This window comes from Melospiza melodia, chromosome 1 (assembly GCF_035770615.1).
Source record: "Melospiza melodia melodia isolate bMelMel2 chromosome 1, bMelMel2.pri, whole genome shotgun sequence".
Classification (NCBI taxonomy): Eukaryota; Metazoa; Chordata; class Aves; order Passeriformes; family Passerellidae; genus Melospiza; species Melospiza melodia.
In genome coordinates, this window is record NC_086194.1 from 160,332,012 (window position 1) to 160,345,757 (window position 13,746).

The following is a 13,746-nucleotide window of genomic DNA, read 5'->3' on the forward strand; positions in this document are numbered from 1 at the left end:
AAAATGTTTGCTTGAAGGTTAATGATTGTTTTATGATTTATGATAAGGCTATAAATCTCTATGCCAAGAGGAGAGAAGATCAAAAGGAATCGCATCCCATTATGAGTCCTAAGGCAGCCTGCACACTTCACTTCTTATATCTCGTTTCTTAGCAAGGCAAAAATTTGAGCTTGAAATGAAAAAGATAAAACAGGCTCTGAGAATTGAAGCAGCAGCAGCAGCTCTGGAGCTGAGTTACTATGGCAATGGCAGTGCTGCTGCACAGCTTCTTCTTACTCTTACTACTGGTACAGCAGCTTTGCAAACGTACGTGGGAAATTTCCACCCCACACATGCCACGGGTGCCTGTGGTCTCAGGAGAAGCCCACGGTCTCAGGTGCCCTGATCTCTACTGTACAGAAGAGCAAATCCGTGTGATTAAAATATGCAATTTGCAATTTTCCATGGAAACAGTCTTGGAGCAGTAGGGAAAGTTCCAGAATTCTTCCTGATATTTTGTGGCAGAAAGGTAGGCGCTAGTGCTTAGAAGATATCTTATAAGCACAGAATTTTTATTACAGGAATTTTAGGCTTTTTTTTCAGCTGTAACTACCTCACATCTCTGAATTATAGATGTGTTGTCACTGCCAGGGAAGGATGGTATCATCTTTTTGGCAAAGCATAGCTTGGAGCTCTACATAAGTAATGGATCTAATTCTGATGCCAGGTTAATAAATTAATAATTATGACTCTTTGGATATACAACAATCAGTGCGTCAGTACTTACCAGTGTCCTCTTTCCTCCTCGAGGTCTAGATGAATGCATCACCTTTCCTGTTACTGATGCTATGCTCTCTGCACTACACATTAAAGGCACATTTGCTCTTAATTGTTTTTGAGACAGTATTTAATATTTATGGTCTAATAGCAAACAGAAGTTCCAGTGAAAAACCGAGGCCATTCATAGGTGTCATGGGAAAATTAACTAGATCTCAGCTGAAAGCAGAACAGCAGGAAGCATAAATGTAAAGGGAATCTTTGCCCAAAAATATGATTGCTGAAAGTACAAACTCTGCAAGCTCATTACGGCCCATAAGCAGACATATATGTGGAACATCAGGTGAGTTTCATACTGAGAATTTCATCATCCCTCTTGTGGAAAAGAAGTCCTTTTCACCCATTATGTGCATAAGCTTATAGCCCAGAATGCAGTCCTGCTAATGCTTGTTTTTTAAATAGATCCTCCCTAGAGAGCAGATTAACAAGGTTACCACATGTGCATTAATCAATAGGAGGGTCAACAACAATTACCACGACGAATGGTAAGAGAGAAAATGCTACAATTCAATATATTGCAATGCATCATCTGAGAATCAAGTACGTTTTTATGTCAGAATCAAGTAAGCTTTTGTCTTTCTACATGTTCCATAAACAGGTTACTGAAAAATAACAGGAAGAAATTCTTTACTTTAGGAAGAAATTCTTTACTGTGAGGGTGGTGAGACACTGGGACAGGTTGCTCAGGGAAACTGTGGATGCCTGGCAGTGGTAGTCTTCAAAACCAGCTTGGATAAGGGCTTGAGCAACCTGGTCTAGTGGGAAGCGTCCCTGCCCATGGCCGGGGAGGACAGGACTAGGTAATATTTAGGGTCCCTCCCAAACGCTTAACTGTCTATGATTCTATGACTAAGAAGCAGAGAAGTCTGACGGTGCACTTTGCTAAGTGTGCGGCCATACACCCACCGTATCTGTGCCGACATCATCTGCCCTCTGCCCCTGTCTCCTGTGCCCGCGCTCCTCTCGCCCTTCGCGGCCAGGGCCCGGCAAGCCCGGTCGGACGGCGGGGGCTGCCTGGCAGCGGTGCCGAGGGGCGGCCCAGCCCCGCACCTGCCCCGGCCCGGCCCGGCCCAGCCCAGCTCCCCCGGCCGAGCCCCACACCTGCCCGGGCCCGGCCCAGCCCCGCTCCCCCGGCCCAGCCCTGCACCTGCCCCGGCCCGGCCCAGCCCCGCACCTGCCCCGGCCTGGCCCGGCCCAGCTCCGCACCTGCCCCAGCCCGGCCCAGCCCCGCTGCCCCGGCCCGGCCGAGCCCCACACCTGCCCGGGCCCGGCCCAGCCCCGCTGCCCCGGCCCGGCCGAGCCCCACACCTGCCCGGGCCCGGCCCAGCCCCGCTCCCCCGGCCCAGCCCCGCTCCCCCGGCCCAGCCCCGCTCCCCCGGCCCAGCCCCGCTGCCCCGGCCCGGCCCAGCCCCACACCTGCCCGCGGCCCCGGGGCGCGCGGGCGGGCGCGGGCGCTGCGGCGGCACCACGTGCCGGGGCGGGGAGCGGCGGCGGGGCCGGGCCGGGCAGCGCCACCCCCAGCGCCGCAGCGGCAGCGGCAGCGGCAGCGGCAGCGCAGCCCCGCTCAGCGCATCCCTCTCGCCCATGCCAGGTGCCTGTTCCGGGCTGCGCCGTGACTGAGGAGCGATGGGGCCTCTGCGGGAGAGCGGCAAGGTGAGGAGCCGGGGACGGACGGCGCGGCGGGGAGCGAGCAGAAGCAGGGGCAGGCAAATCGCGTCCTGCCCCCGCCCTGGGGGGGCGGAGGGGCCGGGATTTGCCTGCCCCTGCCTCGATGATGGAAAGAGGAGGGCGCATCCGAGAGGTTCCTGACGGGGTGTCCCTTCCCGAGCAGGAGCAGAGGACGCAGCTGGAAAAGGAGGTGTCCCGCAGCCGCATCCCCCGCTTGGTCCTTCGGCCGCAGCAGAAGGTATCTCCCGCTTCCGAATCGCCCTTTTCGGAAGAGGAAAGCCGGGAGTTCAACCCGCCCAGCTCCTCCGCGGGCTCCGGCAGGACTATCAGCAGCAACAGCTTCTGCTCAGGTACCGCAGAGAGATCCCCCCAGCCTCGGGGTCTCTGGGGAGCGCGGTGTGCCCCGCACGGCCACCCCCGAGGCTTCGCTGCCATCCGCGCCGCAGCATCTGTGAGCCGGGCTCCCATCGAGCCCGCATGAGCAGCCCGTTTTACCGATGAAAAAGGGCAACCATTGATTTTTCCAGGGAAATCTAGTATCTGTTCTTTTAATATGTGTCTGTAAGCGACACCAGATGTTTCCATTCCGAGTTCTGCTATCCACTGCTAAAAAAGTTGGCGGTTTTATTGCGGCAGAAGCGTTGCTTTAAAGAGATGTATTTGCCTTAACGACTGCAGTGTGGTATTAAGGCATTTTGAAAAGCCCTTAAATCAAAAGTTAGTAAAACAGGGGAGTTGCTATCAGACTGCAATTCCTTTTGGTTTTTTGACAGTGATCTCCATGAATTGGAACAGAATATGTAGGTGAAGTCTTCCCTGTCATATTGAAATAAGTTTTGTTTATTTCAGAATTCAGGCTTCTCCTGATGAGTGTGTCACCAGATATGAGCTGGGCATGATGGCTTCTCTACAGAGAGGGAAATGGATCCGTGCTTGATCAGAAATTATTCCTCTCCAACTGTAGACCAAAAAAATGTCATTTGCTTTTCAAAATATCACATAAGGGGCAACTCAAAACCAGATTTTTTTATGTTGAATATTTGCCCTGTGTAGAGTTTAACACAATTTAAATGCCTCAACTGGCAGTGAAAGACTCAGATGCCTACTAGTGGTGAGTAATTTTTTAATTCAGTGAAACTCTTCACTGCAAATGACATTAATGTACATGAATAAAAAAATTGAGGGTCACATCATGAACACCTTGGACTCTATATGCCTGTGGTAATTCAAAAGGTATTTCTGGTGTGGAGAAATTTGTTTTCAATAGTCAGTTTTATGGAAAGCATAACAATTTCAGTGGTGGAATTGGAAGTGCTAGGTTAGTGGTTGGACTCAATGACTTTAGAGGTCTTTATAACCTAAGTGTTTCTATGATTCTGTGATTCTCTATTTAAAAATCTGCATTATAAGAAGTCTTTTTGCAATAGTTAGTACCACAGCAACTTCTCAAGCTTTCTTTTTTTAGTTTATAAAACTAAAAAATTTTCAATTATCAGAGGTGTTCCTGGGAATAGACAGGAACGCTGTTATTTATCTTGGTCTTCACTACAGTGCATTAGATTACTGTTATTACTTTTTTAACTCCTTTCATGAGAAGCAGTGTATTGAACACAGCGTGCAAGTTTTCTTAGATGAGAAACACAATATCCATGTTTGAGTCTAGCTCTGCCAGATTTTGCAATTCAGGCTCAGTGGAATGATCTATTTGGTTATTGTTTAATGAACAATGCAGAGCGTTAAACAAACATCATAGGATTGGAAGAATGCTGGAGTCTTTTTCCCATGCCTTTTTAATCCTTCCACCTTACCTGCTTGAGTTTGCATGTTCCAAAGAAACAAAATCTTTTGAAGCTTTCTAGAAAAACGTTATTTTTATGATCTCTCCCAAATGGCTGCTTTTCATCCTAAATTTTTTCGTTCTGAGTTGACAAGCCTTTCATCTTGATCACTGACATTTTTTTCATCTTTTGTACCCTGCTCTTCAGATCTACTCAACAAGTAGCTGTCACTGTCATATACCCTTGCTTGTCCCACTGCACTGTATAGGCTGTCTTGAGTCCCAGCAGCACATTTTTTTTTATTCTGGGTGTGTCTGATCTCATGGCTTGACAGTTTTAAGGCACCTTTCACAGAGGTATTGCAGCATGCAATGCTGGTCTCTTAACTGGCATCTTAAACACAACCACTCATCTCTTTTATTTATTTGATTCATATTTTATTATTTCGCGCATGCTGCAATGATTTAGTTTGATTTTTTTCCTCCACATAAGCACTTTGTGTTCCTAGATCTGTGTGCAGCACCCATACAGGTACATTCTACGTGGTTTGCTGCTGTGAGTCTTCAGACCTCACACAGCCATGGATCAGCCAAGGCACTGTCCTCCATCCTAGACCCTGGTTCAGTTGTTGCTAGGTTTGATGGATTTTTCACTGGGATGCAGGTATGGCAACAGTCACTGACTTGATTTCCTCATTCTTTGACATCTCTCTCCTGTCTTCCACTTATGATCCTTCTTTATCAACATTTGTCTGATTTAGAGTGAAATCCCCCAGGGACAGCAGGGGGCTGCTAATTCCTGTTTCAGGGGAGGGGATGGTGAACAGATGTGTGGAGAGGTGAGTGGAGGGGCCACAGCCCTAACCTGCCTCTCCTGGTGCTTCTTAATTTAGAAGTAGCATGTGCAAAACAGGTTATTTAAAATTAGCAAGTAGTACATTTGGAAGATGAGAGCATATGGGAACACTAATGTAGCAGAATGAGAAAGCTTGTGAGCATTTGGATACATGTCTCTTTTGTAATTTCTTTTGAGCGTTAAGCCCCAAAATTTTTTTGATAAGCAGAACGTAGTATGAATTCATCCCTGGAATGATTCCTCTTTACCCTTCTCTTGTCAGATTGTTCTCTACCTTTCTTCCATTATTATTGACACCAAGTAATGATGTGCAGATTTCTTTTTAGCCCAATAGAAATTACTCTTTTCCCCTCATCCATTAAATATGTATTTTTTGCTTCATTCCCTAGAGCTTCTGATCTTGTCCATTTTCCTTGTGTGCTTACACTGGTGTCAGTGCCTAAGTGAAGGCTTGGTGTTCCTCCATTTTAAATGAGGGTAAATCTTGTAGGTATTAATAATGTTGGTTTTGGGAACCATGGCAGTGCTGCAGGAATGGTGGTAACAGCAAAAAATATCTCTTGGCAACAGAAAAGAGACAGCTTTTGTAATGCTTATTTTCTTTTGAAGAAGTTGTTAGTTCTGGCTGTGATTGGTTTAAATTTGCATGATCAGCTCCCTCTTTGTCTTGTTTGAGTGAATCTAAGCTTCACTTGGTCATGTTGGTCAATTATTTGCAGTTGACTTTATGTCAGTTTTGCTTCGTAAGTCCATATGAACACAGTGAGAGTGTTCATCATATCTGGAAAATTCCTGACAAAATTTTAATATGCTTTTATATGTGTTTTTAATATTCTTTGTTTCTGCCAAGTGAATGTGGATGCTGTCTGGATGTTGTGTAGGCAAGCTGAGCTTTTGGTGCCTGAGTTCACCATGCTCAACCCTTTCTTAAAACCTTAGAACATCTGGGGTGCTGGTTGTCATTTGATATGGGAGCACTTCTCTCCTTTGGCTTGGATGTTAGCCACAGAACTCATGCAGTGTCAAAGGATGGAAGAACACTTTCCCAGCAGCTTTGTGTGGCTCAGCTGCCACTGAGCATTTGCCCATGTCAAGCGTGTTTCTCTCCTGAGTTGCACTTGGCTTTCAGGTGGCTTTGTGCACTTACCTTGTCAGTTGTGCAGAGAATGTGACCCAGAGCATCTCAAACAAGCCTCCTGCTGAGGGATCCATGGAGGAGCAGCTGCTGGGCCTTTGGTCATTCCAGTTAGTGGTTGCTTTGTAAGAAATATGATACTTTGGGCGGAGCACTGTCCTTGGTTTTGGAGTCCTTGGTTTGAAATCAGCCTGTGCAAAGCTCAGTAAATGTATTCAGCTTTTCTTTTAAAAAGGAATTTAGTCTGGGATATAATTTCTTTTCTACTTTTGTTTTTTTAATAACTCAGATTTTAAATTTCTCTGTATAAAGATGACTTGTTCCACAGTACCTTTGCAACACTGCCCAAATCCTTTTTCAGCCTTTTCTAGGATGCCAACTTGCCAGAATTTCATGAGGAAATGCAGTGAAGCTTTGGTAACCATGATGTAGGTTTCCACGAAGCTCTTGTATATTTAATAATTAGTTTAGCAAAAGAAATTTTGAGCCAGAGGACTTGGTTTATAGCTGTAGCAAACAGTTCCTCTTTTCTTGGGCTTACCTGTAAATCACCTTTTTAATTAGACTGAATAGTGCTATTGAAAACCAGCATCTTTGTACATCACTGGCTGTGACTCACTCCAACGCAGTCTTCAAAAATAGGAATTGAAGCTTTGTTCTTACTTTTTCTTTAAAATTTCAAGATCTGGTTCAACACTTATTCAAATTCAATCTCTGTTTCATAACTTGCTCTTTTCTGGGGTTGAGATTTTATTTAAATCTTGTCCTTTGCATGTGTGGCACAATAAATGTACACATGTACAGCGGCTGCACTGTAAGCCTGGGGTGTGGGTGCTGCAGTAGGAATCTCAGTGTTGCCATTTCTTGCTCACTTGCTCCTGTGCCCTTGATCTCAGAGATTATTTGCCAGTTGGCCCAGCTATTGGTGGATGCTGGGGCTGAGTTCACACTTTGTGTCCAAAAAAGCATGTAGTCTTTAGGCAGGCTTATTAAGTCCATGTGAATGCACAACCCATTTTGCTTGCCTCAGACAAGAAGAGGTTGTACAACCCTTACTGAAGAAAAAAGCTGTACCTTCTTGCACTCCAGTAAATAATTTCTCTGTTAAGAGCATTGAAGCACATTGCATTATAAAGCAGCAGCCTTGGAGACTACACAAAATAAGTATGTGTACTGAAATATATATTCCTAAATAGAAATAGATACAGAAAATAAATTTTTTTGTATTTTAACAAGTCAACAGATTGAGGCCAGACAGTTAGTTCAAATTACTGAAAGTAATTGCTCCTATTATTTGTTTGTATAGATGTATACAAACAAATATGTATATATGTATTTGTTTGTATGTATGTTGTATATATGTATTACTATGGAAACAGTGAGCTCTCTCATTCTTCTTGTTTCTTTTTATAAGAAAAAAAAAATTTAAAATAGTTCCTTACTGGTTTATGTGTTTGATTTTTTTCTCTAAGTTACTGATTCACATAAACATGCTTAAAAGTTCTCAAGAATGTGATGCTGAAAGTTAGATTCTCTTTCTTGCAGTCCTTTTTGCTATGCTTTCCCACAGTCATTTTGCCTTTTTTTCAGACTTTCTGAAGGACTCTTCTAGCACTTTCATTTGCAGCACTTTGTAAGGCAGTTCAGTGATGACTGTGATATTAATTTACAAAAACATTGAAACAAAATCTGTTTTCAAAAATACACATTTGGCCTTTTTTCATGGGAGTGGCACTGGTGACATGCTTCCTTTTCTCACTGCTGCTTCCCTAGAGAATTTCCTGCTGGACCACCTTACATGTAATAATTTATTATTGGTTCATATTATTATCCACCAGTTCTGTGTCTGTGGCACAGATCTGTTCCAAACCTGGAAATAAGAACAGTGCCTAGGTACTAAAGAGCAAGTCTGCTTGTTCCCCAGTTTTTGGCCTTTCCCTACTTCCCTTTCAACTTCAGTATTTTTTACCCCTAAGTAACAATCCTTTTGTTCTTTTTGCCACACAACAACATCTGGAAGCCAAAATATTTGACCTTTTGGATGTTTTTTGTTACCTTTTTATGTGTCTGTCAGTACTGTGAACCTTTAAAACCCAACCCAGAGCCTCCTGGGGTCAGTAGGACAGTTCCCATTCTCCCTGGAACATTGTGCATGGTGTTCTGAGAACAGTCACCCTTTCTACTACACCTCAGCCTTTCTACTGCCCTTTTAGTGGTAGCTTGTTGTGTACTATGGGCTGAATTCTAAACACTATCTGGTATTTTCTTCACCACAAATGCATAATCCAATACTTTTTTTTTACAGTGCTTTTCATGCAACTTTTTGTTAAGTTGAATATTGTCATGCTCTCTGAAGAAAATCACAACTTGTAGCAGGAAGGAAACTTGAATCAGAAGTCTTCAATTTACTTTTTGTTAAAGAGAATCTTGATGTTTTCAGAGAAATTCAACATATTTTAGCCCTACATTTATAGGATTAGTACATACCCATGAAATTTTCAAGCAATGTTTTGAAGTGTGTGTGACTAGATTGTGTGGTGCTGCTCAGTGCCACTCTGGGCTTGAGGATAGTTAAAAGATAAAAGAAAAATATGTATAAAACAACAATGGACAGAATATATATTATTTCCTTCCCTGAGAAGGTAAGCAAAGCAACCTTATGAAGTGATGTTGAAGCTGTGAGGGTCACAGTTGTATGCTGTTAGCCATGGAGGCAGAGATATATGAGAAGATGTGAGTATAACATGTTGCACCATTTGAGGAATGGGTACAAAATTCTTTGTGGTCTATTGAAAATTTTAATTTCTCAAAATGGTGCCTTCAAAACTGGAAAGAATATTTCTAGTTTCTTTCTTTTTTGCATAATGGAATAAACCACACAAAACCCCACAGAAACCCACCTATATATACATATATATTTCACTTAATGTTAATAATAAATGCATAGTATTTCTTACACTGGATTTAGTGAATGCTTTCCCACCAGAGGTAGCAGCAGTGGTTCCACTTCCAGCTGTTGTCCTCAGAAAGATTAATGAGATCTACTAAATTGCTTAAACCCATATCAAATAGAAAAGACTCTTCTTTGTCTTTTCTTTAGATTCTTTCCTGTCCTTACATTTAGTTTAAAAAATTCTATAAAATTTTCAAGTAGATTTTTCAGTCCTTTATCACCTTAAACCCCTTATCCAGATGTTTCCTGTGATGTGATAATGAAACTCAGGGAGCTGTGCTATTCCTGACCACAGCTCTCCTAGTAACAGTACTATTTTTATTGATATTTTTACTAGTAAGCCCTTATGCTTCTTTTCTGTAATACACCATTAGTAGGGCTATAAATGTAATGACAAAGCCAGTAAAGCACAATTACATAGTCCTCTTTCTTTTCATATGCTTTGAGAGAGCTCATGTCAGTCCTGTTTGTTAGTGAAATGTTCAAGTACAAGGAACATTAGTAGATTAGCTGCCAAAATAAATTAAAATTAGCTACTTCAGTATGACTTAGCAATTGCTCAGCTCAGACATCAAGAGCAGATTGCTTTAAAGACATGTTTATGTGAAATCCTGCATTGCAAAAGATGCCCAAGCTTAGGAGCAGGTCAGTCCATCTTTTTTCACCTTCCTCTCTCTTCTTTTATACTTCCAATCTCAGCCTGTCAGCATTCCTGCCATGCTGTGACTGAGCAGACAAGGCCTCTTTCCAAATTCAGTGAGCAGCTCTCATACTAAATTTTCAGCAGTTAGTGGGCAGCCTGTGGGTGTGACAGAAGCCAGCTCAAAGGGGCTGGTGAGCAACAAGTGTGAAAGTTGCCTGTGCACTGATGATCCTCAGCAAGCAGTTGAAGATGTCTAGTTGTGATTTTACTGGGTTAGATTTTATAACTAGAACATTACAGTCAAAAGTTCTCGCCTGAAAGATGGACTGTGAATAGCAGGGTGTTTTCCAGATGCGGAATATCTGACAAAAAGAAAAGCATGTAGGTTGGAGGGACCTGTAGAGATCATTTCATCCAGCCTCTTTTTTGAAGCCAGACTGTTCCCAGCACATTCCAGCAGCCATGTATTTGTTGGAGTCTAGAAACCCTTCAAGGACAGGAGTTTGCACAGCCTCTGTAGGTGACCTCAGGGAGTGGTGGAGCTGCTAGCCAGCCTTTGTTCACAAGCAAAATGGAGCATAGTTAATTCGAGTTTTGCCTGCAGAGACACCAAGATTAAATGTGGAAATTATTTGCATGGTAGGATTTTGCATAAGTAGGCCTGCTGTCTTTTCCTGGCACTGCTGTAGCTGTCCTTGTGCTTCAGCTCTGCTTTACTATGTTTGACTTCTGGTAAGAGACTTGCCTCACAAGTATGTCATATTCTGGGGCATCTTCCTAAATACCAGGCCAGACAGATCTTCAAAATAGCTAAGAAATTACTTTTAAATTGATCAGAAGGACCAAAACTAATAGCGTTTTTAGGACTCTACCTTTAGTGAAGTTAATAAATGTATTTTTCTAAAGTCTGTGTGATTTTGTAAGCAACAAATTGCTATTAGCAAATTATTAAACTTACAGAGTACATACAATCACATACTGGAATGGCCTCTGTAAAAATGAAAAGTTTTAGTACATTCAGGAGCTGAGGAAAATATTCCCACTTCTTACCTTAGGCTGTGCTCCCTCAGTGGTTGCTGGAAAGGTGAGGGTATCTCCAGAGGTATGAGGTAGGATTTCTGCCTGTTGATGCCCTGCTGGTGTGAATGTGAATATGCTCCTACCTCTGCCTTTCTATGTGTACTACTAATTTCATACTCTGCTGCTTTTACTGTGTTTCCCAGTTGTTCCAGAATGACACTGTCACTCTCCCATTATCTGTTTTCCCTGCCTGGCACTGAGCCCTTGCACTGACTGGTTCAGCTGCCCAGGTCAGAGCAGTGACTGTGTTGGTGCTTGGTGGGAGCTGTGACCCTGCAGGCAGTGACTCAGAGTACTGGGGTGACTTAGCCTGAAGGGGGTGTCCTTCTTGACTCGCCCTCCAGAGGAGCCTGTTTCTCTCTGTTTAATAAGAAGGAGACTTACAGGTGGAAGGCAGGTGCTGTATTCCCTTTGGTGTCTGTCAGCAACTTCCATAATTGCATAAACACCCCTGTGCTACAAGGTTGGTCATGAAGAGAAGACCAAAACAGTTCAAAAAGTGAGGGTTAAAACAGATGAGGCAGGCAAGCAGACTGGGAGATTACACTGAAAAATTACCCTTTGTGGTACCCTCACTGCCAATAGCCAGCTTGCAGTGCACCTTCCTGGCAGAGCTGTGGCTACCCAGACTAACAGATCCTGGGATGAATGCAATCATAACCATCAGGTACAAGCCAGGAAATTGCTTTTGTCTTGGTACACTGAATATTCAGATTTCATTAGAGCTACATGTTCAATTCCAGAATCCACATTTCCTGGTGGAAATTCAGACTATGTACAGCCTGAACACTGGTCAGGGGACTCTTAGGAGGCAGATGTTGAACAGTGAAATAGGGATCAGGCAGGAACTGGACCATTCAGTGTCACAGGAGTGCCTAACTCGATCTGGCAGCTAGGAGTGAAAGTAAAAAGAAGTCAGTGCTTCCTCAGTGAGGGCATCGTTAATTATTTACATGTGTTATATAAGGAGGTTGTATATTCAAAGCTTCTTGAAGCCTTTTGGGAAAGGCAGTATTTTTTTAAAGAAGGTTCTAAGGCATATTCTAGTGAACCTTCTAAGATATCTGTGCTGAGAAAATCATCACATCTTAACATATAGCCTAAAAGTCTACAAGAACTGTATTTTTGTCAATTGTTCACAGTATTATTATCTTTAATACTGTTGTTTATATTTTGATTTTACTGTTTAAAGATTAGTCAGGGCATGCAAATGTCAGAGTCCTCTGAGCAACTTTCCTAATGTTTTGTTTGAGGAGACACTATCCTGTGCTTGGCTTTGAAATTTGGCAGGCATGTCTGATCTGGGAGAGGGCTTGGACATAGAATTTCAAGTGATGAAATCCAGCTGATGTTCAAAGGAAAAGTCTACTCCCAGCATGCTCCTAGGAGGCCCCTGTGGGAAAAAAGACACTGTGAAAGAAAGCAATGGAAATCGTGTGTTATAAATTCATGTGATTTTACCTCTTGTGCAAGTAAATGCAGGCAAGATCAGAAGTACAGTCTATTTACCAGCTTTCTCTTTTTTGTCTTCCTGGTGCTGATGTGCCTGAGAAGGTAAATAGGATCTGCCTCTGCTCTTGAGGAGTCTAAGATCTGAAGTCCTTGCTGGAGCAAAACTCCTATGGAGTTACAGGGTTGAATCCTTAACTGACCTTGCTGGAAACTATATGCACATCGTATCAGAAAGTGAATCCCATTGTGTGCTCATCTACTCCTTACCTGCTTTATTGAGAGAGATTCCTTATCTTAGCCCATTTCTGGGCAGGTGGAGGTCTTTACTTCCATCAGAGTTTCCAGCAGGGTTTAGGAGGAGCCTGCAGGTCTGGGGGAAGCACTGAACACACTGTGCCACAGTCACCTTCTGCTTGAGGGGAGGAGCAGAGGGGCCCTGCAGCAGTGAGCAGGGAGGGTGGTCAGGCTGTCTGGAGATGGAGGGGGAATCAGCTCCCCAGGGTCCCCAGGCAGGTCTGCTGCTCTCCTGTGGGGAGTCCACCCACAGTATTAAATACAAATCAATGGCCTGTTAAGGTTTCAATAGCGGGAAAGATGAAGGTAGGCAGGCAATTGACTGGCACTAAGCAGCTGGAGAGCATCTCACTCTTCACCAGGACTTTTCCTTGTGCCAGGAGGGTGAGCTGTGGGTTGGGTGGATCTCCACAATGTACAGCAGAGCTTTGCTTGCTTTGACAGTGAGCACCAGTGTTTCATAGGCAGCTCTTCCATTCTGTGGTAGCAGATTATTCAAAAGGCTGACACGAAAAATCTTTCTCTACAGCTTGCCCTAGTTCTGGAAAATTTATAATTTTGCTCATGTTTCTGGATAATAGTAGTAGAAGGATTAGAAGTTTTACATTACATAAAATGAATTATCAGAGGAGAGGGAATACTATAAAATAATTCATTTACTGTAGCTGGAGTGGGAGTGCTCACCTGATTATTATTGTTATTGGTCTATCTAAAGGTTATGAGGGGTATGAGTAGAGAAGAGCTATTCTTCTTTGTGCCAGGCTCATTGGTTCTTTTTAAAAATACCCTGTTGCACTGAAAGCTGAAGTTCTAAACAGTAAAACAAGGATATGTAGATATGGCATAATCTGATGGTACAGTGTGACCAGTGTGATATCACAGGCAATGTTGTGGAGTGGTAAAGAAAACATTTTTGTGCTATTTTAGTATGTATTCTTTAGATACCTTTCTCCTAATTGTAGTTAGTTTTTGTTAGTTTTAGGGTTTTAGTGCCCCAGTTTTTAACACTGTAGTTTAGTTCTTTCATTGTATAAAGTTTTCTCAGCTCCTGTGGCTCTTCCAGGCTGCATCT

General features: G+C 43.3%; 1 protein-coding gene across 1 annotated transcript in view; it reads left to right on the forward strand.

The window, feature by feature from the left end:
• Window positions 1-2,350: 2,350 nt before the first annotated feature.
• SYBU (syntabulin) overlaps window positions 2,351-13,746 on the forward strand; it is a 40,059-nt gene continuing 28,663 nt past the window's right edge. The window contains exons 1-2 of the mRNA XM_063173418.1: window positions 2,351-2,469; window positions 2,648-2,834. Of these exons, the coding sequence (XP_063029488.1) occupies window positions 2,443-2,469; window positions 2,648-2,834 (214 nt within the window). The 5' untranslated portion in view covers window positions 2,351-2,442. The remainder of the gene's footprint in view (window positions 2,470-2,647; window positions 2,835-13,746) is intronic.